Raw genomic sequence first — 24,319 nt, 5'->3', positions numbered from 1 at the left:
CTCAGAGAGAAGAAGTTTTACTGTGACGTCAGATCAGCTGCCTCCTGAGATGGAACTGTAGAGCCCTCTGCTGGTCTGAGGTCAGAACCTGGTGTTCAGATGTAACTGTACACAGTGTTTAGTATTACTGGTACTTTTACTTGATTCATTCCCAGTAGTTGTTTTAGTAGTTGTTGTTATGATTATAATTATATATTAGTATTATTATTATTCACAGTAGTAGTAGTAGTAGTAGTGTTCATATCATTACTAGTAGCAGCAGTTGTAGTAATATAACTTTATATTATTATCAGTATTTTTAAAATTATTAATTGGTGCTTTTATTGTGGATGACACAACTACATCTATATCATTATAACAACTGTACACATCTGTGCCTGGTCTTTTTTTCATCTCTCCACCTCTATCCCTCTTTCTCCTCTTTCTCCTCTTTCTCTTCTTTCTCCCCCACTTTCTCCTCCCACCTCCATTACTCTACTCTCGTTCGAGGTCAGGTTCTGTTGGAGGTTTCTTCCTGTTAAATCTTTTTTCCCTCCGTCTTAATGTTGACTCACCCACCAACAGATGAAACTAAATTAAATAGAATTTTACCGTCTGAGGTTCAGTCAAGTTAAAGTTTAATCTCAAGTTAAGTGACTTACTTTCCTCTCACCACACAAATAGACTGAGCGAAGTTTGTTGCGTTTCTTTTTTATTCACCACACTGTACAAAACCAATGTACCTGCAGTTTCACTTCTCAGTAGCCCGTGTTACAAAGTGGACCGCTGACCTTTTGATAATTCTTCCAGAAAGAAACAAAGTTAGTTTAAGGTACGACCCAGGAGAGAGACCCTATGAAACATTACATCATTGTCCGACGTCGCCGGTGCTTTCCTTCCTCCGCGGTTCACTGTCTTGTACGTGATGTTCCACACGGTCCATTCAGTTCTGTCGAGAAAGCGCCTCAGTGGTCGCAGCCGAACAGCTCCACGGAAATTCTGTGCTGCTCCGGCAGGGCCCTCGCAGCAACAAACTCCATGGTGCTGTTAAAGTGGTAGAAGTGACTCCCTACGAACACTTTGACCCCGGAGCTGTCGCACTTGGCAGCGTCGATCTTCTCGAAGAGGGAAATCGTCTGTTCGTTTTCTGCAACACGAGGACTGGCCTTCAATTCCACATCAAAAATGTGGTTACCTGGAGGACGGGGGGAAGGAGGACATGTCAGTCGCTTGTTCAGGTTTGTACTTTCACGGGTTTCCTTTCAGTCTTTACCTTTAACGATGTGAGCGATGTGATGATCCTCGCAGACAAACGCAGCATCGATGGGACCCTCCACGCCCAGCTCTTCCTTCACAGACTTGGGGTAACCGTCCATGAGAGCGTGGGGCTCATCGTCTTGGAAAATGTACAACTTGTCTCCCTGAGGAGGAAAAAAAAAAACCTTAAAGTTTTGAGGAAAAGATGACGACAGGAGCAACGCACTTGTTTCTCTACTTTACCTTGATCATGTGCAGATGATCGTTGAAGGAGAACACGGCGTCCACATGGCTGTGTATCTCCTTGAAGGCGTGATCGAGGGTGTTGGCCGTCAGCGTGTCGTTGCCCTCGTCTCGACGGATGAAATGGTGGCCTGCAAAACAAGGGAATCGCTCAGAGAAGCTGTGGAAGATCATCAGAAACCAGGATAGGAAAGAATTCACCTGCCGCTCCGAAAGAATCAGGTGGAGTGAGCGTCTGTTCTCACCTCTGAAGGCGTACATGTTTCCACCGTGATCGGATGTGATGGCGTCGAGGTGAACGTGGCTGCAGCGTTCTCTCTCCACGTGGTCGCTGTGCTCACCTACACAATGAAGAGGCATGAAGTTAATGTTGAATTCATATTTTTTGGGGGTTGGCCAGCGTATGGCGTCCAAACTGACTCCAAACTATTTTAAACTTTGGAGATAAATGTTGGGTTCTGCTTTACAGGGAAAAGTAGAAGAAGGAGTGAAGGATGAGCTGAAACATCCAACATTACAGTGATTATCTTAAGATATATCATCAATTCATACAACTGACTATTCCATATCCCAGTAAAGGCTAACAGTGATTCTTTTCTTCACTCACTGAATTTTTCGCATTTCATGAAAATGTCGCGAGCCTCTTTGGGGTATTTTCCGTGCACGTCGCCGGTCTTCGGGTCGAACTTGGAGAACATGTGTCCGTGGAAGCAGTAGTAGTGTTCCAGGAAGCGGAGAGCGGACGTGCAGTTGGGCATGGACTCGAACTCTTTCTTCTCCACAGCCTTGGTTTTGACATTGTAGTGGTAGATGTCGTTAGCTGCAGAAAAAACAAATCACACACGATGTGGACGATGTGTTTCAAGGTTCAAGAAGCTGATGAGGTTTAAAATGGATATTCACAGCATCTAGATTGTTTAAGGTGTTGACATCCGGGTGAAGAGCACTGACCCTTAAAGAAGATGATGCAGTCCTCTTCACACTCTGGTTTGGGACACTCCATGGCAGCGTCCAGGTGGTCAGGTATTCCAGGGAAGACCTCTGAGATTTCCTTGGGGTAACCTTCCTCCAGCTTGTGATGGTGATAGCTGAACACCTTGTGGTCCTGCATCAAAGCACCACCACCAAAAAGTACCAGTTGTTAGGAATAAAGTTCCACTGTGGTTTGTTCTGCTTGGTTGGAGTGGTGTTGTACGTTTGCACCATCAAAACACAGAACATTCATAAAGGCTGTGGACAGCAGTGGTTTTATTGTGCAAGAAAAGTTGAGAGAAACGTTTTCAGAGCGAACTCAGACAAAACTTTACAAGATGTCTAGTCAAACAAAAACTACGGCAGCTGAGAAGACCCTGCCCTGATCTCAACACCCAAACCAGCTCATCAGGACACATATACTTTATCCATTCTACTTTAAAGACTTTATCTCCAAACACTTTATGTATCTCTATCTTCTCCCTGCACTGACGACACCTGCTGCCAAACTCAATGACCTTGTAAATGTTGATTCTACCTGTTCTCTCAGCGACATGTGTCCCTGTGGATTTATTCACAACAAACAGTCAGTCACTGATTAAATAAAAATCTGTCTGCACATGAATAAACTTTTGTCATCTAGGCCATGAACCTGTCATTGTGTTGCTATCAGAGATTATTGATCAGTCTAAATCGGTCCAGGCTTTTTTTATTCTGACCCAGTGAATGTCTCTAATCTCCAACATGTTCATGGTCCCCTGCAGGTCCCCAGCCAATCAGCTGATTGGTCAGGGATCAGAAAGAAGAGACGGGAGCGTACCAAGAAGAAGTACATGTGGTCGTGGTTGGGGTGATCCTCGAAGTGCATGTGGAAAGCAGCGTCGACGTGGTCCAGGTGGTGGTCATCCAGCTCGGCGAAGGACTCGTTAAACATCTCAGCTTCGCCGTGGAAACCCTTGAACAGATGGTCGCCTAAAAGGAGATACAGGGCACGAGTGTTAGATAGACACTTCTCTTCCACAACTTCTGTCTATCTATCTGTCTGTCTATCTACTTACCCTTGAAGAAGAGTGGGATTCCATGCTCATTCAGTGCAACAGCGTCCATCTCAAGTCCCTGACAACGGTCGAGTACTTCAGCAGAGAATCGTGGTCATGTGAAATAGGAAAGAAGGTTTTAAACAAAGTTGTAGCGTCTATGATGAGAAATGTTCGGTACAAGATGTCAAATTATCAAAATGCATGTGAGTGCTTTCCATCCACTCACCATGGTGATCGTGATGAAGCTCATTATTGTCGTTCTGTTCATACCTGGATGAACAGAACAGACAGAGAAACAGAAGCAAGAGTTAAACCAGCAACAGCACGGAAAGAAAGAAAACCAACAATTTCCAAAAGTTCACACTGGCGTTTTAATTTCAGGTTAAAAGTGCAACTGCTTACGAATAAGGCAAAGCCAGAACCAGGGCCAGGCAGAGACACAGGGTGTGGGTGAGCAGCTTCATGGTGGGCAGTCCTCTGGTCCGGGTGATACCTGACAGGCCTGAAGAGTCCGGGCTGAAGGTTCGGTGGCTTCTGCTGCAGCTGCTGTTTATATGATGGCTCAGTTCAGGGGAACCATGTGATGCCTGGCACCAAAAAAGGAGAGAACAATGTGCAGATGCTCAGGGTTGGTCACAGACCACCACGCAGTTTGATGTCCTCCAGACCTGTGCCCTCGGTCCTCCCACCTTCGGCGACAGAGGTTCAAAGAATTCAAAATGTCCTGTTTCCACCAATCAATAGCTTTATATCAGCGAGGTATAATTCACCTGACGTGACACCATGTCCTCATAGTAGTAAAGGTTATTGGCAGCGGGCTGATACAAACCTCAAACTGGATGACATTAAACAGAAACTGTTTTCTAGGGATAGATCAGCTGTTGATGCAGCAGTGATCTACTCATATTTGTGTATAATATGCAAAATTCATTTTTTTATTAACTGTGAAACATAATAGATTTAACTTTAAATGTGGCGATAGAAGGATCTGGTGTAAATACCAGTGAATATATTCATCTGCTTCACATGCTGCTGTGCACTGAGAGCTACGGATTTTAATAATAATCATTAATATCATTATTTTCGTCATAACAGTTTTAATTCTGCATGAGGATTCCAGAACATACCAGAGCCGGGCATCCTGGACCTGGTTCAACTCTGAGAGATAACTGACTTAGTAAATCATCAAAAATAGATAAAACTGCTGACCACTGCACTTGAAGCCCCTGAAACAAGTGTTAGATAACGTTTGTATGGTGAACATTAACAGAGAATAATGGTTTGGCCTTTAGCTGTCAGTGAACGCTCCATTCTGAGTAACATATTTAAAAGAACTTCAGGTACAAACAGAAAAAAAAGAAAAGTGGCTGTAGAGTAGTTTTTAAAATCCCTCAAAAGCTACTGCACACCACACACAGGACACCTGTTGGTATTTATATACTGACTAATGTTTTATTTCAATAGTTTAAACTGAATTTGTAGCTATTACTGTTCTTATTGTGCAAAGATTTGAAATTATTATTTTGTCCGTACTGTTCACATGTGAAAAATATAAAAATCAATATACTGGGGTCTTATTACATAATTTTATAAAACTTTAGACAAAGCGGAGCAATGAAATTGTTTTTTCCATCGTGTTTTTTCTGCTGGAAGGGTCAAAGGTCAAAGTTCATGGGCTGGACTAGACAACTCACCTTTAGTCACTTTTATTCAAATAGTTCAAAAGGTTTTCATGTAAAGAATTCATGAACACATCTAGTTGAATGGTCGAATAAGTAAAGTTCTAGTGTTTAGGTGAAGAACTGGAATATAAATCAATTTAAGCTTCAACTTCTACTTGAGCATTTTTAAGTTTTGAGTTAACTTAAACCAGACTTAGGGACCCATGGTTATACAAAACACGTTTAATTCAAAATGAGCAAATCAATAACATGTCACGATCGAAAGCAAACGTTGACTGAACAATATATTAAACTAAATTCTCCAAAAATCTAAATGTGACTCATCCTCAGTTTAACAGAAGTCTGTCGTAGCCACAAACATCCAGCAGAGGTCCCTCCTGTAAGCGTAATGGAGGAGAAGATTCTGTAATTGGCTCATTGCTTATTGAGATATTGATTTTAAAAAGTCATCTGCACATGTGCTGTTTACTTCAGAGTCTGTCACAGTCGCTTCTTTTTAAGAAAAATGAGATTTAGGTATTTGTGGGCCTCCGTGTTAAAATGACAAGAATTAGCTAATGGGGTGAAAAGGTCATTTCTCATTTCACCGTGAGTTCACTTGTGATCGTGGGAGTGTTCAGGGCCCTTCACAGGTTACAGGACTGGAAGAGTTAATAAATCCTCTGCTAAAGAAAAATATACAGAGCAAGTGGTATAATGAAAAGAAATATGAAATATAGATAAGACATGTGCAGAGCAACAAAAAGTTAGCTCGTCCATTTTGTCCATCATACTGCAAAACATTTACATACAGATGATTATCACTTACTCTGTCGAACATACAGCAGATGAGTGGTGAGAATCTAAAAATCTTATTGACTTGATGTGTCTGACACCAGGAGGGAGGAGTCGTAAAGTCTGATGAGCACAGGAAGGAACGACTTCCTGTTGCTCCCTCCATGTTTGTATATTCAGGTCGAGGTCATCGGAAAATGCCGTTTACTTGGGACAGTCTAATTCCGACTTAATCAGTTAATTAAGCACAGTCACCCACCGACCAGGAAACCACACCCCTCAATCAAATTAAAGTCCACCAGTTACTGTGAGTCACAATCCCAATAATCTACTCCCATGTAATGAAGATTGGATTTTAAAACATTCAAACTTTCTGATTGACTTATTGCTTATACTGTAAATATGACGTGTGAATACAATCAACCTGTAAATATTCTCACCAGTGATTTAACTAAACGAATCAAACTTGAAATAAACTGCATTAAGTTTCCTGCAATGACTTGTTGACATCAAAGAGTCAAAGAGAAGGAAGGAACAATCCCCAAAAACTCATATATCTTCTGTTATAAATGAAATAAAACTTAGAAGCACACAACCGGAGACTTCAGGAACAAAATGTGGAAACTAGTTAGTAAATGAAATATCCTGAATTAAGTAGTCAGAACTAGGAACTTTACAAAATAAAAGCTTTTGGGTAATTTTGTTTTTGAATGTTGAGCTTGTTAGATGATTCTAACACTGATGTGTCATTAGATGATGTGTGTGTGTGTGTGTGTGTGTGTGTGTGTGTGTGTGTGTGTGTGTGTGTGTGTGTGTGTGTGTGCAGCAGTCCTGCAGAGGGTGTCCTTGTGTGACTCCACATCCTCGTGTTCGGTCTCCTCCTCTCAGGGAAGCAGACAGACCTCAGAGACACTGACTCTCAGTCTCCGACACACACACACACACACACAAACACAAACAACTGCTGCTTCTGATGTGACGACATCAACGATTCACTCTTTATTTGGCGGAGAGGAAGCACGTGACTGGACCCGGGGGGGGGGGGTGTTGCGTGGAGGAGACAGCTTCAGGTAAGAGCGAGTCCTCTGCAGGAAACAGTGTGAGTGGTGAGGCTGTCTGTCTCACAGACACACAGACGAGCTGAGGAAGTGTCGCTGCAGCGGGTTGTGTCGACTTCGTTTAAAATCGTCGATGGATGACGTGTTCATGAAGCGTGCAGGTAAATAAACACGTGTGTGTGTGTGTGGTGAGGTGAGGTGGGGGGGGCGGGGGGTGTCTCTGATTGACCTCACCTGTAGATTCACTCTCATGACTCTGAAGGGAAGAAGCTCATTAGTGGACTTCAGGTTTCATGTGTCGGTAGTTTTGAGAATAAATGGAATTCTCTTCAACAAACAGGTTTGAAATCAATGTAGAAACTCACAGGATGTAATTTAAACATCTTTAAAATACTCACACGTGGTTGTGTTGTTTCATTCGTGTGTTGTAAAATATTAATGACAAATAACAGTTGAGTCATTTATTTTCTCATTTGTTTTTCTTTATAAACGTCTTTTGAAATTCTCACAATACAAACTAATACTTGGTTGATGGTTTATGCTAATGCTAATGCTAATTCACTTTCTGTATGAGAGGACAAATGCAGCATGTGCGAGCTGATAGCTGGGTCCCTGCTAACTCTAGTCCTCATGCTAAGCTAAGCTAGGCCAGACTAAGCTAATGCCTTCCTGGTGTTACATTCTGTATATAAAGATGGACGGACACAATCATCCTGATTGCCCCCTGGTGGCTGGTTACCGTAAAGGCCATAAACCCTGCCTCCTCCATGTTCGTGGGTCGGACACGGGCCAAGCTAAAAAGTCATAGTACACGTTGAATCCTTTCTCCTCATGTGGTTTCTGTCAGTTAAGGTCGTTCTTATCACACGTATGTTTAAGTGTTTCTGAAAAGTTTGGTTTTAATGGTTAACAGTTGGTTTAGTGATTGGTCAAATGTGTGGCCCGATGACGTCATAGATGAAAGATGGTTGTGTCAGTTAATGATTTCTACGTTGTACTTATACTTTGGTATATTGGCTGAGTACCTCCATAGATCTCCTTTGTAAACAATGAGCGCCGGTGTTAATCTTTTCATTGAATTCTTTTCCGTCAAAAAAAAAAACAAGCTAATTTTACAAACTACACAAACAAAAAAATTGAAACAACATCTTGATGAAACCCAGTTTCTTCATTCTCCCATCACTTCTGTGTCTTGGCTTGTTGCCTAGCAGCCTCATTAAGTCTAGTTACGGTCAGATTTCTTTATTAAGAGGATTTCTTAAATCTAATGTGAGGGAGAAACACAGATTTCATGATCAGGTTAGGGAATTAAAGCCTCGTGTTTTTATCCAGATGTCTTCTGGAGACTGTCAGTTTCTCGGCGTTGCAGCTTGTGTCACTGGGTTTTTTTTTTTCATTGGGCTTTTTACGTGCGTGCACGGGCTTTATCAGTCAGAGAGTAAATCTGAGTCAGACAGGAAATGCACTGCTCTTACAGCACGAGGGAAGAAAGTAGAGATTACATGTAGTGTTCAGAATCATTTTAATCTCTGAATCACCTGCAGAAGATTGAAGATTAGTTTTCTACCATTGAGGAGCAGGAGGCAGAGTCTTATATCATTACCACAGTTAAAATAAAATTATTCCAGAACAGAGTCTGGTGCAGGAGGAAAAAATGTTGAATTATTTAATAACATTCTCTAATGACCTTTTTTGGTTTTTCTATATTCAAACACTGTTACACTTCTTTTTATTAATCCTGTAGGAAATTATTGTGCCACGTCCTGCTGCAGTGTTACAATAACAAAGAATAATAGTATAAAAAATAATTCAGGTATAAATATATCAAGTGGGATGAGGATGAAGAGAGAACCAGCACTTAAAAATGTTAAACATACAACAGAAGTAAGTATTGTACGTGATATCACTGATGATATATAATGCTGTACATGATAATAATGGAAGTAACAATAGTACAAAAGTAATATTGCCCTTAAACATAGCGCATAATAAGTAAAGAGTGATACTGCACGTGATGCTGAGCTGTAGTAGTGTACATGTTGAAAGGTAGTATTATATGTGGTATTGGCGGAAAGTGACTTGGCTGTGCCTTGGTGAATTTCTGACTAAAGTAAATTTACTTAAATGAAGCATAAGCAGCTCGTGTGTGAAGCTCTGTAAAGACGCTGCCGCTGGCTTTCCTGCACCAGCGTCTTGACAGGCTACAAGCCAGGTCTGCAGGGATTTGTAAATACCACACATACTAACAAGAATGTAGACAACTTCAATGGCCCGGTGCCACTTCTCCTCCGCACTGTCGTCAGTGACTCGCTAAAACACATCTCTTCATTCTCCTGCTCATTTCTTTAGTATTTGGCACTCGTCAGAAGCAAGTGTACAACATGTGTCATCCTGCGGGAGGGAACAGTATGTCTCCCTCCGACATGTGACAAAACCATAGGAGGTGAATATGCTTTGGCCTATAGGACAAATGTTTCCGTCTGAATCAGTGTTCCCGGTGAGCTTTCACATCTGAGAGGATTCACACGGCAGTGAGTCTTCTCCTCCTCTGTTCAACGTGATGAATCTCAGAGGTAATCTGACGGATTGGGTTGCGTGCAGCTGATTAGTCTTTGACTTTAAATGCGGAGCAGTGGAGCAGCGTCCACTCTCATCATCGTGTTAACTTTGTCACAGAAGCTTCTCGCATTCCTCATCTGGATTTTCTCTTTTATCATTAGCTTTCTCTTAGTAATATTATAACGATGTGTTTTATATGTAAATCCATGTGACAGTAACATGTAAAGTGTGTGTTGGACATGTTACTTTGGTCCTGGCCTTATAATGCAGCACAGTACTCACAGCTGATCGTGAACTGGAACACATGAGTCTATCTGCAAGACTTCTTTAATATCAAGATTATGAACAATGATCAAACTGTACATACATAGAAATAATAGATAGTTTATGTGTAAAGCTCCACCACCACCAGTTACATCACATAAATACATTTTCACGTTCTAACCTTCAACCAAACCTCTAACAGCTGTCACCCTCAGGCAATTACCTGCCTGGCCTAACCTGTCTCAATGCCCTTGAACATTCAATGTGGGAAAATGTGATTATAGACCATAAAGTTGTAACTGTCCACGTAGACTCTCAGAATCTGTTGCACATGAGAGCGACCTGCATGCACACGCACCCCCGCTACCGCCAATTGATTGAAGTGATTCTGTAAGAAATGCTGCTAAGAACAGGTTTATGAGTGTAATACTCAAATTCCTGCAGCGCCTCTTTTCGTCCCACGTCTGAAACGGTCTGATCGGTCAACTGGCGCATTCTTCTGTGATTGGTCATCTGCTTTGAGCACATGTCAGAAATGTCACACCCCCTCACTCGGAGGATTCCTGATCAGCTGTAAACATCGACTTCAGGGAGTGAAAGTATTTCACAAGTTCCTGAAATCAGGCATCGGTCTGAATGAAATAAAATAAATGTCGAGGCTCGTTTCAGAAGATTAAGAGGAAAATTTCATGAAGCAAAACTTCAACAGCTTAAAGAAGCTTTATGTGGATAAATCACTGTAAATTAAAGTGTGAGGTGTTGAATTGCCCTGTGACTGAACCTTGACCGCAGGTAACCCCTCCCACCTGTCAGCTGTGGAATCGCTCACAGCTGCGAGTCCTTCCTCTCTTTCCTCCCTCTCTCTCTCTCTCTCTCTCTCTCTCTCTCTCTCTCTCTCTCTCTGCTCTGCAGTCGTGTGCATGTCTTCACATGCCCAGAAACACCAGGGGAGGGAGGAGACAAAAAAAAACCACACTCACAAAAAAAAAACTAGTAACTAGAAAAACCGGAGAGCGTGAGAGACAGTGTGATAGAGGAAGGTGTGAGAGGAGCGTGAGAAAGGAAAAGAGACTTTCTGTCTGAAGCTGTGTTTAGAGATCGATGCAGAACTGGAACAGAAACTAAGAGGGGAGACTGAAGCTGTAATTGGAAGACAGGGGGGACGACTCAGACAGGGGAGGGGTGAGATACAGTGTCTTTATATCTGTGGAAAACATGCTGTCAGTTCATCTCCTGACTCATTCCCTCTCTCTCTCTGGTTTTTGACAGAGCAGCTCCACGATCGCCGGGAGAGGCATGATGAACCGTGGTAATCGTGCATCCTCTTCCTCGCTTCACTGCTTCAAGATCGACAAAAACATCAAGTTGAGTAAAGGAAGTGATGAGTTAGAAGACTTGACCTTCCTCTGACTGATTCCGAACCCTCTGCAGGGGAAGGACAGCAACTGATACTAATCGCCTGATGCAACACTGCCAGAATCAGCCGGTGTGATAAAATACCCCGGCTGTGCCCAGAGCTGTGACGAGCCGGGGAGCCAGCAGTCTCCAGCTGCAGCTCAACCGGACAGTCAAAGTAAAACCGGTGAGGAAGCATGGGACGTGGAGTTCAGAGCAGTGAGACGTCTCCAGCATGTCAGGCCACCGGGAGCAAATGAGCAGCAGCGGTGGCTTTGAGGGCAGCTTCAGCTTACTCCAGGGCCGGCGTTTCTACTGCCGGGAATGGGCCCTGGAGAAGCTGCGGCACTGCCTGGACACCCGCTCTGTGCCGGGACAACCGCCAGGGCTGCTGGTGATGGGGGGTCCTGGCGCTGGAAAGACGGCCCTCTGCACGGAGGTGGTTTGGCCCACCTCGAAGGCCGGGCTGGCGGCCGGCTTGGCACCACGCTGCCTGGCGTCCCACTTCTGCCAGAGGGAGGACCAGAGGAGCACGGTGCTGTGGAGGTTCGTCCTGGGCTTGGTGGAGCAGCTGAGGGCCTCACCTCTCCTCTCGCCCGGGTACAGCAAGCTCCTCGACAGCCCGTCTCTGTCTCCTGCTCTGGAGCCTGTCACCTGTCAGAGAGACCCTGACGACACGTTTAAGAGGTTCGTATAAAATATTTTCCTCTTAGTTTCCTCAGTGTGGACGTCAGGGCACATCACAGTCAGTTTGTTTGATCTGGGGGGGGGGGTGCTTTTTATTAAACTAGAGTTAAGGTAAATTTTATGGTTGTCAAATGAGAGGGAGTGGGAAGGTAACATGCATGGAGCCCATCCAGGCGCCCGGCGTGTGTGTGCATGTTGGGGAGCGTGGCTCATTCCCGGCTAAATGTATGTGTGGTATCATAGACTGTAAATGGTGAGATAGCTTTTTTTTTTTTTTTTTTTACATTATTACTAAAACAGGAGCGGCTGAGGGGAATTACATGTGTCAGCAGGCAGAGCGATGCTTCATCAGATTAAGACACGAGTGAGAACAACCTGCGGGAAACCTGTGACACAAGTTTCTGGTGTTTTGTAAATAGTTTCAACAGTTGTTGTGACTGAAAACGTTTAGTCTGATGGTTTTAAAAGCAGATAACTGTCCTTTTACAGAGAGGTCACCTGGTCTGACAGCCGCAAGTTCGTTATACATCTATATGCAAATTAATTATCCAGAGATGTTTTTAATTGCATAGGCTGAATAATGAAATATATTTCACATCTTCACTTTTGAGAACCTGTGACCACAAAATGTTTTGTTGATTAGTCTGATTAATGAGCTCCACTGAAGACGTTGTGTTTTAATGACTGTTTGTTTGGCTCTTTTTGAATTTTTGCAAAAACTACTGAACTGATTTCCATCAAATTTTGTGGAGGGGTGAAGGAAAAACCTGTAAAATTCAGATGCGGATCCAGAATAGTTTATTTCACCTGCTTTGAAATGGTGAAAAGGGCGTTAGCCTTGCAGGGGTATGTGGTCACTGGGTGCCCTTTTAGTTGTTGCATGGGATTAAATCAAGAGTCCAAGTTTAAAGTCCTAATTTACTGATTTACAGGAGGCCTGTGAGCACCCTTCTAGATGGACAATCTTTATTTCAATGTGATGTGTAATGAAACTCTTTGCAGGATCAGACAAAGACAGATGTTCCTGTCTGGTCCTTGCATTTTACATTTCCTGAAAATGTATTATTCCTCACTCTGAAATGTCATATGTCTTCATATGACCTACTGCAGTGTTCTGTATGTCACGCTTTCATGTTTTTTAAGCAACGATTAGATTGTGCTCTCGTTACACGGTAAAATTGTTGCATCATGCAATAAAACATCAGATAAAGTGAAACAATTGTGGGAAAAAGATCCATGAAAGCTTTATCGCTGCATTTACTTTTATTATTTTCTAAATAACGGTGACTCTGCAGGTATTTAGTCCGTCAACACAAAACATTTCTCAGAGCCCGTAAAACGGCAAAGTGACGAGTCCATCAGCGAAGCAAAGAGAAGCCCGGACAGTCACAGGAAAAAGACGGCAGCGGCCATTCTTCCTCGTCTTATATTTATTTCTCTCATAATGCGGCCCATTCACAGTGCACACAATGGGCCCCCAGTGTGAATGAATGCTACAGTGTTATTTACGACACAACATCCTTTCAGAGAGAGAGAGAAAGAAAAGTGCCTCCTGGTGACCGTCTGAGCAGGAGTCAGCGAGGTCGCTCTCCTCTCCAGGACTTTTTCACTCTCTCCTGGTGTGTTTGCTCAGCGATGAGCCTGAGCCCTTTTACACTCCTCCTGTGTTTGCCCTCCTCTGGTGTGAAGTACCGAGCACATTCCCCTCAGACTGGCTCCCGGCCAGCGGCTGTTTGTATTAGAGGAGAGAGAGCGAGAGAGTGAGAGAGGGAGATGGCGTCTGCGGCGAAACGCTGCCGTAAGAGAATGGCTGTCAGCAAACATGATGAAACATGGGCTTGAATTGGCAGTGAAAGGGCATGAATGGGACGATACGCCTGGAACTGAGTTGTAGCTCAATACAGTCACCGAGTCATTAAGTCGTCACTGAGCCATTATGTGCTGCTGCCTGGAACCTCCTGCGGTTAGACTGAACTTTTCTATGAGTTCAGCAGATTTAGACGTTTGATACATTCAGGTCACGTCTTAGTTGGAGTGAACCGTTTCGTGCTCACACTGTCAGGAACATATAAGATTCAAATGGGATGATGAGGCGTGTTACACTGTAATGTGGTTGATGGATTTAGCTCAATGTCTACTGACCATAGGCTGCTCATTAAGATGGACGACGGGTCTTTGCTTCCTGCTGTTGTAGCCAAAATATCCCAGATACAGGTGCTGCAGTCTTGCTTCAGGGGACGTCATTTGAAACCAGACTGTGCAGCGGTGAGGGAGATGTCCGACCAGCAAGAGTCAGTCTGAGCTGTCGATCATGACGTTTCACTCCGTTTATATAACTTCAAATAACTGTTTAAAACCAAACTTATCAGAAACACTTTCAACATATGTCAGTGTATCCCTAAACTGATGGAGACATATATTTGACGTGTTGTTGAAGTGGTGTCCCATCCATTGACATGGAGGATTTATGACCCATACTTTGATCTGGCCTCACTTTTCGAGAGCCGTCATGTCGTCCATCTTTATATACAGCCTGAGATACTGACATGCAGGAATAGATATGCATATATGCACATTTATTTCGGGTGTACAGATGGTTTGATTCACAGTGAGCAGAGGGACAGACATAAAAATAAAACTCACCCTCACCAGACCTGGATCTTATTCTCGCTGCGGTCAGAGAAGCGTCACCTGAGGCCAGGGAGAAGGTCAGAGAGCCACTGAAGTGATTTAAGTTGTGGAGTTATACGACCGCACAGAGGCAACCTCCAAATACATGCTCCTGTCAACAAGTCCCGTGAAGGCTGAGGGTCAAAGGTCACATACAGACCTGTGCACGCGATGTGAGCTGAATTAATGTCACTTCCTCCTCCTCCTCCTCCGCTGTGAGTTTAATCAGATGACTCAGAGATATAATAAACCCAGGGCATAACTTCCCTTTGCATTTAATCACAGGATGTGATCAGTGATAACAGTCAAGGCTAATGAGATGATTCACACTCATCACAGATTGGGACTCTTTTCTTTTTTCTTTTTTTTGAACCTTAGTAAATGTAAGGTTTTAGTTAAGGAGTTTATTGTCTTAATCGTTAGAGTCTGTTCTTGCTCAACACAGCAGGATGTTCAGTTATAGTTCAATGAGAGTCAAACAGACCATAAAGCACTGTTTGCTTTGGGGGCGTGGATTCCGTGTGACTGGCAGCTAGTACCGTCCAATGGGTGCCTTTTGGAGGTGTAGGTGGGCGTGCAGTGTTCCTGAGCTCTCAGTCAGGCTACACCCCCTGCTCCTCCAAATATGGGCTGTTTCCAAAATTACTCACTAATCACTTTGTAGTTGTTGTTTTATACCGTATATAATCCACTCATTGTTTCCCACAATGCATTGTGAAAAGTATTACAACCGATGGTTCATAACTGAGCAATAAACAACCAAGTACGCACTGGGTGATTTCACTGCCGTCGTTACTTCTGGTTTCAAAACACAAAGATGGAGCTGGACGAAATGTCAAAGTCGACAAACCAGTGGGTGACGTCACGCTGGTTAAAACTCCTTCATGATATACAACATTAACCTTCAAGGGAAAAGAGCAGAAAATCTATTTCACACAGTAAATGCCAGATATTTAATGAGTCCCTGATATTTAAGGTTTAAATAACTAAAGCTTTGTGAGTGCAGATACGTTAAGATGCTGGTGGCTCTGTTGAGAAGTTTCCTGTGGTGAATCCTCCACGATGTCATGAATAAATTATGCAGGAGTTTCTAATTAGAATAATGATATGAAGTTAAATGGAGGAGCTAGTAGTTAATTTGTGTGTAATTTGCAGATCGTGGCTCCACGAGGTAAATGTGTTTGATGTGTCATATTCACCAAAGTCTTTTTTATCATCAATGACTCATTTGTGTGGTTGAAGTTTCACCCCTCACCCCTCACTTCCTACGCACATGTTAATCCTGAGACTGATATCCTGTCGTTGGCCGCAGCTCTTTCAGATGATGACCCTGTTTTATTTAGTTACCAACGTGACCCGGGAACAAGCCTCTGTTTGCTCCCGTGTTAGTCAGAGTAAACTGAAGTTTCAATGCATTTCTGGCACTGCAGCTCTGTTTACCGATCAGAGGACCTCTTCCCTGTGTTTTGTGTAAACACCGGTGAAGCTGTTTCCTTCCTGATCGCAGCAGATTCTGCGTTTTCCAACGTTAGAATCGTTGCTGGCTTTGCTATTATTAGACACTACAGATGTAAAAACACCCACACAGTGATTTTGAGGTTGAAAAGATGCAATCTTCTGGTTTTTTTAAGAATTAATGTACTTTTTTTTTTTTCTTTACATGTGTTTTAAAGAAAAAACATTTGACGACCAAAGGTGACTGAAACCTACTGGTCATTCCTAAACACAGACATTAACACTAATAACAGCACACACACACAAACACACCCTGTGATTGCTGCAGGATAATTGACTTGAGTTGCGCCCCTGTGTGACCCACTCGTTGGTATGCTGCTGTCATAGGTTAATCACTGTTTGTCACCTTCAAAATAAGAGCCCTGCAGTTCACCTGTGTACATGTGTAGCTCTGAACAAATCTCCGTGTTAAACCACAGCTGCTACGAATATATATATTTTACTTCGTTAATTGTCTGGTTGTAAAATGTGGTGTCACGTTCGCAGGAACATTTCCAGAGCATTCAGGTGAGTGGTGGGGTTTGTGTAGAGCATCAGGAGGCAGGACGTGACGTTTAAATCACACTGGCTCCTCTTTTTCATCCTGAGATCTTTGTCTTATTCCAGTTTTGCGTTCGACTTGTGTCAGCATCACCATCAACACACACTCGCTGGCTCACTGTGGATTTCACAGACATATTCCTGCTTCCTGCGTCACACAGGCTATTTCTGACATTTTACCAGGGAGCTGAAGGAAAACGTCCGGAGCTCAACCCATGTCTGAAAGCATCTTAAGTGTCTCATAGGAAAAAATAAAATGTCACCTTTATTCATAACTTCACCAGCTTCTTTCACACAACTTTCACTTTCATCCCAAAGTTTTCAGTCCTTCATGATTTCATTCTTCTCACACACACACACACACACACACACACACACACTTGCCCCAGGTCTTAAGTCTGGATTTTGAAAGAAGAGATCAGAGTCCAAAGGAAATTCTTTGCTGTCGCGGTTTTATAAATAATGTATTTTACTTGTCAAGATTGTGTGAAATATTGTTGAAACTACAACAACAAAAAATTGAAAAAATGTGAATCAAAGTTCAAGCATGTTTGAATGAGGGAAATTCATTCTTTGGAAGAACCTGTGTGTGTGTGTGTGTGTGTGTGTGTGTGTGTGTGTGTGTGTGTGTGTGTGTGTGTGTGTGTGTGTGTGTGTGTGTGTGTGTGTGTGTGTGTGCGTGTGCGTGCGTGCCAGGGTGGAGCAGAACATTGCAGAGGTTCCACTTACCTGAGTCACCGTCTGATCACAGCAGGGTGTGGGTGCTGACGGTGCTCTAACGCAGTGGTTCAGCTTCTTGTCCCAGTTGTTTTACGATGTGTGTTTGATCACAGCATAATTTACCCTTTTATTGCCTAATCATAGTTTTACAACCCTGAAAGTTTGAGCTAAATTGTAAGATAAATGATGTTTTTGTTGATATTGTTCAGTTTAATGTCTGATTTCAATGTTAATTGTTTGTTTCTTGATTACTTTTGAGCAAATGTGTCTAGAGGCTCTTTTATGTCTGAATCTAAAACCTTGAGAGTGAAGGTAAGAGTGCTCCTGAAATGTATGAACTGAAAGCAAACAACTCAACACGATTGAAATGGAATGGCCTGAAGGCAAAAGAAAATGAGCTGCCTGCATATTGATATCTGCAAAAGGTTTGACCCTCCGTGTTTTATCTGTGATGTAATTAAACTGCAGTCAAGATATAAGAAAACGCTCACACTGATAATGCCTCTTGCAGCTCCCCCATCCACCCACAACTCCTTCTGTATTTACATGGCTGACTCTTCCTCTCTCTCTCTCTCTCTCTCTCTCGCTCTCTCTCTCTCTCTCTCTCAGAGCGGTGTTGAGACCCCTGTTAGACCTCCCTCCCCCTGCCCAGACTCTGATGCTGGTCGTAGACTCCCTGGATGTAGGATATGGGCCGGGTACAGGAAGTGGGAAGAGTGGCTCCATCGCAGAGCTGCTGGCCGCCAATCAACACCTGCTGCCTGGGTGGCTGCTGCTGGTCTGCTCCATGCGCCGCCACAACAAGGCCGTGTGCAAGATGTTCTCAGGTATAAAGAAAGAGCCACTTGTTTCCTAAAGTCATTTGGACCTTTTCGTGGTGAGAAATAAAAATAAACCTGAACTTGTGTGGTGGAGATCATTGAAGGGCATTTTCACACCTCGCTTGTTTGGTCTGAGCTTTTGGACTTTTCATTTGAGTCCGAACCAAAATAACATGTGAACCGTTTCTCGGACAACGATCTGCACCAATGCACCAACATTTTGTTAGTTGAATATGTACGTTCATCTTTACCCATAAGCTCTTTGTCAAGTCTTAATCTATTTATAGAATTCAGTGATAATTTATGGATTATTATGTTATGTTATGTTATATCACCTCATTATATAATCTGCATTTTGAATATCGACTTCCAACTATGATGCATCTTGATAAAATGATGACGACTGGTGACCTAATCTTAAGCATTAAACTTTGAATACAGTGGTTGTGCAACTGCTGAATAAGAAATAAAAGAATCTGCTTTGTCTTGACTACATTTCTGATCTTGTGTGCAGAGGGTCTGAATAGGAAGTGGCCCTAATGAGATGGGGAATCTTAGCCTAGATTTTTATGTAACTTAAAAATTATACTTGACCGTAACTCTTGTTGAAAGCTGGTACCAGCTCTAGTGCTCTGGTTATATGTTCCAGCTTCATTTTATTAACACATTTTAAATGGAGGGTGGTAATAGTTGAACCTGATGAGCAGCTTTTTCGATGCATTAGGGCTGCAACGTATTTTCCTTATCAAAAAATCTGGTTATTTACTAATTAATCAGGTTTATCATCATCATATGTAAAGCCAAAGAAACTGTCTTAAAATTTCTTGCTTGTCCAAATTTTTGTCTAAACTCCAACAGTTTTGAATTTTCTATCATTTATGACACAGAAAATAATCTCACTTTTGAGCAGCTGCGATCCCTGTGAATTTAGCATTCGGACTGATAAAGTCTATGTCATCTTTTTGTGTTGTAGGTTTCCGTAAGCTTTGTCTGGATGATCTGCGGAGGCCCCCACCAGTCCACGATGTGCAGCAGTACATCCTCTGCAGGTTGGATGAAGAAGCAGCACTTCGCCGTCAGCTCACCCCTGACACAGCTGACATGCTGAATTTACTTCACATCAAGAGCGGCGGTTGCTTTCTCTTCCTCGAGCGTGTTCTGGACGGTGTCGCAGTTGCACTGGTGGGTCTGCGGGAGATCCGCGACATCCCTGGGACACTCAATGGCCTCTACCTGTGGTTGTGCCAAAGGCTGTTCCCCAGGGGGCTTTTCATGTACGTCAGGCCTCTCCTTAATGTGCTCTTAGCTGCCCCAAGGCCCCTCACGCCCCAGCAACTGTTCACAGCAGTTTGGACTCATGACACCTCACTCAGCCTCCACGACTTTCAGAACAAGCTCCAAACCCTCTCTCCTCTCTTGATTGATGGTCCTGGAGGGACCAAACTACTCTTTCATGCCAGCTTTGCTGAGTGGCTGACAGATGTTAAGTATTGCACACAGAAGTACCTGTGTAGCTGGAAAGAGGGTCACAGTATGCACGCTATGGCTTTGACTCTGCAGGGAAAACACTTGGACATTGACAACACTTGCCAATTAGCCACACATTTAGTTTGCTCCGGTCACCATAAAGACAACCCTTCATTATTGGCACTGTGGATGATATGGGCCGGTGTGCCTGCTCTTACTCCGAGCTACAGCAGTGCCCTCACCACATCCTCAAGTCAGCCTCCTGTTTTGGTCAGTCAGGAAGTCCTTCAGCTGTTAATGAGGACTGGGCTCATCTCTACTGCCTCCTTTTCAGATGATGGAATACATTTTATATGTGAAGATGGAACTACTTTACGACAAGCTTTTGAAAGAGAGGTGTCTGTAAAAAAACTGATAGACAGTGGGGTGTCCATAGACCAGTTATGTTCTACAGATGGACAGACTTTGCTTGCCAGTGCAGCCCATGAGGGCTCTGTCGATGTTGTTGAACTTCTCCTGACACATGGTTCTGATCCACTGATCAGGGATCATCAAGGTCAGACACCACTAAATATGGCTTCCAGGCAGGGTCACGTCAAAGTGTTGACTGTGCTCCTGGAATGGGCCAAAAGACAGCATCCAGAAACTGCAGCGCAGATGATGGAGCACGTTGACAACGAAGGCTGGACAGCACTGCGCTCTGCAGCTTGGGGAGGACATAGTGAGGCTGTTCGCCTTCTTCTAGATGCAGGAGCTCATGTGGATGGATGTGACAGTGAGGGCCGGACTGCACTCAGAGCTGCTGCATGGGGTGGCCATGAGGAAATTGTTCTGACCCTGTTGGACTATGGGGCACAGGTGGACAAAGCTGACAGCAAGGGCCGCACGCCGCTTATCGCTGCTGCCTACATGGGACATCACGAAGCTGTGGAGATATTGCTGGACCACAACGCAGAGGTTTGCTTAGCTGATGGAGATGGGCGAACTGCTCTGTCAGTCGCTGCCCTCTGTGTCCCGACAGCAGCAGGGATAAAAGGTTATGGTGAGGTAGCAAGTCTGTTACTGGAACGTGGAGCTGATCCAGAACACAGAGACCATGATGGCATGACACCACTCCTTCTTGCCGCTTATGAGGGCCATGAAGACGTAGTTGAACTTTTATTAGAAGCTGGCGCTGATGTAGATGAAACAGCCGGCCCAGATGGCAATGTCCCTGCTGCAGCCGCTGTTACTCCCCTACTGGCAGCTGCAGCAATGGGCCACATGAAAACGGTGTCTCGTCTGCTTTTTTGGGGAGCAGCTGTGGATGCCATTGATTGTGAAGGCAGGACTGCACTCTGCCTAGCAGCAGCAAGAGGCAGCACTGAGGTTGTCCGTGCACTGCTGGACCGAGGACTAGATGAGAACCATAAGGATGACCTCGGCTGGACTCCACTGCACGCTGCTGCTTGTGAGGGCCATCGGGCTGTTTGTGCTGCTTTGACAGAGCGAGGCAGCATGGCACGTGTTGGGGAGATGGACATTGAAGGACGCACCCCTCTTATACTAGCTGCACAAGAAGGTCACTTGAGCACTGTGAGGCAGTTGTTGGACAGGCGTTCTCCCATTGACCACAGGGCCTATGACGGACATTCTGCCTTGAGTGCCACCCTCCTGGAGGGCCATACTGAGGTGGCAGAGGTGCTTATGAGGCGAGGGGCTGATACAGATGTCCGGGATGCAGAGGGCAGGCCTCTGCTCTACCTACTGGTCTTAGAGGGTCGCCTTGAGATGGCTACTCTACTAATAGAGAAAGGAGGGGTGCCCCTAGAGTCCCGAGACTCTGAGGGCCGTACAGCGCTTCACGTGGCTTCCTGGCAGGGATGTGTAGAGATGGTAGACTTACTTTTAAAGCATGGGGCAAACCCTAACGCACAGGACACAGAAGGGAGACCTCCAATGCATTCAGTGGCTTGGACAGGACATGCTGAAGTGGGACGCCGTCTCCTAGACACCAGGTGTGTCAACATAGACCTTTCCTGCAACCAGGGGGCAACATCTCTGAGCATTGCTGCGCAGGAGGGACATGCTAATATTGTTGCAATGCTTCTGGAAAGAGCTGCAAATCCCAATCACATAGACAAATATGGCCGTAGTCCAGTCAAAGTAGCTGGGAAACATGGGCACTTTAACATTGTCAGGCTTTTGGAGAGCTATGGAGCCAAGCCATACCTAGGCCCTTCACTTAACTCTAGTACCGTCTCCCCTGCAAAACCCAACAGGATCCTCTCCTCAGGCATCTCGGAGAGTAATGGAGGTGAAGTCACAGCTGCTAGCTCTTCCTCTTCTGTATCTTCTCCTGCCTCCACTGCAGAACGATTCCAGTCCATGCAGAGCTCCCAAACCTCCTCAACCTGCCATTCATTGGCCACAGTGCAGACGGTGCCAGCTGACAGCCTCAGCTTTATTCAACAGATCCAACAACACTCCCTGCCTCGCAGTCGTAGCCGTCCCTCCACCCTCCCTCCACCAGGCAGCCTCCATGGAAGCATACAGAGACATCCCAAAGGCAGTCCTCCTCCCACCGTTTGCACAGTTACTGCCATGGTGCACAACTGCAAACTGCCTCAGAAAGGCTTGTCCCCTGGGCTTGAATATCATGACAAAATGAACGGACAAAATTCTCTCTTAATAAATACAGACAGGACTACTTACGCTGGTGGTAAATGGAATTCAGTCATGGCCTCCCTTGGGATAATGCCAGGGCAAGAGAGTCCTGCCATAGGTGCTAAAAACAGAGGAAGCCCTCCTCTGGGGTACCCATATAAATTGCAGAGCCCACTTCAAGGAGAAGCTTGGGATTCTGTACCCCAGAAAAACATTTTGTCTCCTTCCTGCTACAGTTTTTCTCCAGTCTTATCTTGTAGTGCCTTGCCAGAGGATGTTATGGTTACGATGACTACCACAGACCCGCAGCTTAATCTGAAACAGGCCATCAAATTGCAGTTTGAAGGTCCCACCAGTGCAGCCTTATACAAAAGAGAGACACCCCTGTGACTGGTGCTCAACCAAGAGACAGAAATCCCCTATTGGTTTGGATGAATGCTGAAAATTCCTTGATGGTTACTGAGACTCGTTTGTCAAATACTGTCACTGCTTCTAAAACCTGATTTTGTTTTCTGTGTACTGTTTCAAAAAGATGTATTTGGGTTTTATCATTTCATTATTTAAAATATATATATTAAGAATAATCATTACTTGCAGCCCCAGTGTGGGTATTTATAGATTATTTTGTTGTATCAAAACCGTCCAGAAACAATTTTGTGATGACATCAGCCCCGACTTCCATTAACATATTAATGTTCCAACCCACGTGCTCAGAAATCAGCACTCGATACTCACAGGTCAACCTCACCCATATTGAAACATGGACCTAATTTTGACTTGGCCTTTATTTGATTCATTTGCAATAGTGACACAAACACTCACTTAGCTTGAAACAGTTAAAACAGTTCCTGCTCTTCTGTCCCAGCTGGTAAACAGTGGCTGGGGCCGCCGCACATTCAGAGCATTAAAGACGACCCCATTGTTCTCGCTGGAGTTTGGAATTTCTGCAGTTGAAGGAGAAGACAGTTCTCAACATGTACAATGACTTCCTGGGTTCAGATGAGAGAGGAAGTGGTTTCTCTATGTGGACCTCTTCAGAGCACCAGAGGAGGAATGAACCGAATGACTCCAATTCTTACTTTCCAACCTTTCCGGTGTCTGTGTGTTGAGCAGGGCTCTCACATTCCATTTTCATTTAGTCATATTCATGTTTTAAATTATTTTCTGCTGGTTAAGATCTTTTTTGAAACTGTAAACATCCTTGTTTGAGAACTTTAAGCTTGTGGCCTTGATCTTCACTGAAGTTTCTTATATTTTCTATAAACATCCCCGTTGGGTCCATTTCTGACAAGTAAAAACTGTTTTCAAATATGAAGTGTGGGGTTTATGAGTCAAACCACAAAAGATGGCCAAGTTAACTGCAGCAGCTTGGCTCATTCAGTGTGTGTGTGTGTGTGTGTGTGTGTGAGCAAACAGGAAGGGAAATTAAAACCAGACCACAGGAACTGAGGGTGGGAGTGGGAGCGATGGATTTAATTTCAAATATTCCAACATTTCTTGTTGTTTATCATTTTTCATAGATTTTTTAATTTAATGACATACATTAATTAAAGTGGCAAACATCTGCCATAACATATATACCTCTTCCCTGTCTCGTGTGTTTTTTAAGTCTGTGCTCCAGTGCACTTTTGCACTGCGACTAAATGTCATAGAAAACCTCTGATGTGGAAGCATCACGCAGAGATGAAACCCTGGCAGCTGCCGGGTGGTGGCCTCCTGGGATGAGAGAACCAAACACGTTTTGACTGAAGGACGGCTCCTTTAGCGAATTGTCCTACATTTGTGTGTTTTGTTGTATCTGTGAAACCTTCAGTTATTTGGACCATTGGGAATTCTAAACTACAATTGATGGGTAGAAGCATAAAATATCACAGTTTTGTCTTGTTTTCTTTTGTGAAAGCTCAGATTTCATGAGTTGTGATGTGTTGACCGAAGTCTCCTCCTCCTGTCATTCTGTCCACTTCACTTCCTGAATTTTGTTACATGCCTGTTTGCTAAATTGCCTCTGTGGCTTCTTGACTCCGACAGTA

The 24,319-nt window shown here is 44.0% G+C and overlaps 2 protein-coding genes across 4 annotated transcripts; one reads left to right on the top strand and one right to left on the bottom strand.

Moving 5' to 3' along the window:
* Nucleotides 1–674: 674 nt before the first annotated feature.
* Nucleotides 675–14,632, bottom strand: hpxa (hemopexin a). Its single transcript, XM_020105098.2, has 11 exons — nucleotides 14,554–14,632; nucleotides 3,894–4,180; nucleotides 3,718–3,761; nucleotides 3,510–3,584; nucleotides 3,272–3,423; nucleotides 2,431–2,584; nucleotides 2,087–2,299; nucleotides 1,725–1,820; nucleotides 1,480–1,610; nucleotides 1,253–1,400; nucleotides 675–1,174 (listed from the first exon to the last, which is right to left on the bottom strand). The coding sequence occupies exons 2-11, from the start codon at nucleotides 3,953–3,955 to the stop codon at nucleotides 945–947; spliced, it is 1,305 nt and encodes a 434-aa protein (XP_019960657.2). The 5' UTR covers nucleotides 3,956–4,180; nucleotides 14,554–14,632; the 3' UTR covers nucleotides 675–944.
* ankrd50l (ankyrin repeat domain 50-like) lies at nucleotides 6,834–23,869 on the top strand. Of its 3 annotated transcripts, none has more exons than XM_069532968.1 (4): nucleotides 6,834–7,017; nucleotides 11,098–11,910; nucleotides 17,965–18,182; nucleotides 19,150–23,869. In XM_069532968.1, the coding sequence occupies exons 2-4, from the start codon at nucleotides 11,459–11,461 to the stop codon at nucleotides 22,677–22,679; spliced, it is 4,200 nt and encodes a 1,399-aa protein (XP_069389069.1). In that variant the 5' UTR covers nucleotides 6,834–7,017; nucleotides 11,098–11,458; the 3' UTR covers nucleotides 22,680–23,869. The 3 variants fall into 3 exon arrangements, with proteins under 3 accessions (XP_069389069.1, XP_019960664.2, XP_069389068.1); XM_020105105.2 differs by lacking the exon at nucleotides 6,834–7,017 and adding an exon at nucleotides 7,028–7,166 and having other exon boundaries at nucleotides 11,103–11,910; XM_069532967.1 differs by lacking the exon at nucleotides 6,834–7,017 and adding an exon at nucleotides 10,853–11,010.
* The last annotated feature ends 450 nt before the right edge of the window (nucleotides 23,870–24,319 follow it).

Source organism: Paralichthys olivaceus, chromosome 10 (assembly GCF_024713975.1).
Source record: "Paralichthys olivaceus isolate ysfri-2021 chromosome 10, ASM2471397v2, whole genome shotgun sequence".
Lineage (NCBI taxonomy): Eukaryota > Metazoa > Chordata > Actinopteri > Pleuronectiformes > Paralichthyidae > Paralichthys > Paralichthys olivaceus.
This window is presented reverse-complemented; position numbering and strand designations above follow the sequence as displayed.

Coding starts and splice junctions, on each gene's coding strand:
- hpxa (XM_020105098.2), bottom strand. CDS start 3,955: ATGAAGCTGCTCACCCACACCCTGTGTCTCTGCCTGGCCCTGGTTCTG. Junction 3,762..3,893: donor GTTCTGGCTTTGCCTTATTC/GTAAGCAGTTGC, acceptor CTGTTCATCCAG/GTATGAACAGAACGACAATA. Junction 3,585..3,717: donor GCTTCATCACGATCACCATG/GTGAGTGGATGG, acceptor TCTCTGCTGAAG/TACTCGACCGTTGTCAGGGA.
- ankrd50l (XM_069532968.1), top strand. CDS start 11,459: ATGTCAGGCCACCGGGAGCAAATGAGCAGCAGCGGTGGCTTTGAGGGC. Junction 11,911..17,964: donor CCTGACGACACGTTTAAGAG/GTTCGTATAAAA, acceptor TCTCTCTCTCAG/AGCGGTGTTGAGACCCCTGT. Junction 18,183..19,149: donor CGTGTGCAAGATGTTCTCAG/GTATAAAGAAAG, acceptor TTTGTGTTGTAG/GTTTCCGTAAGCTTTGTCTG.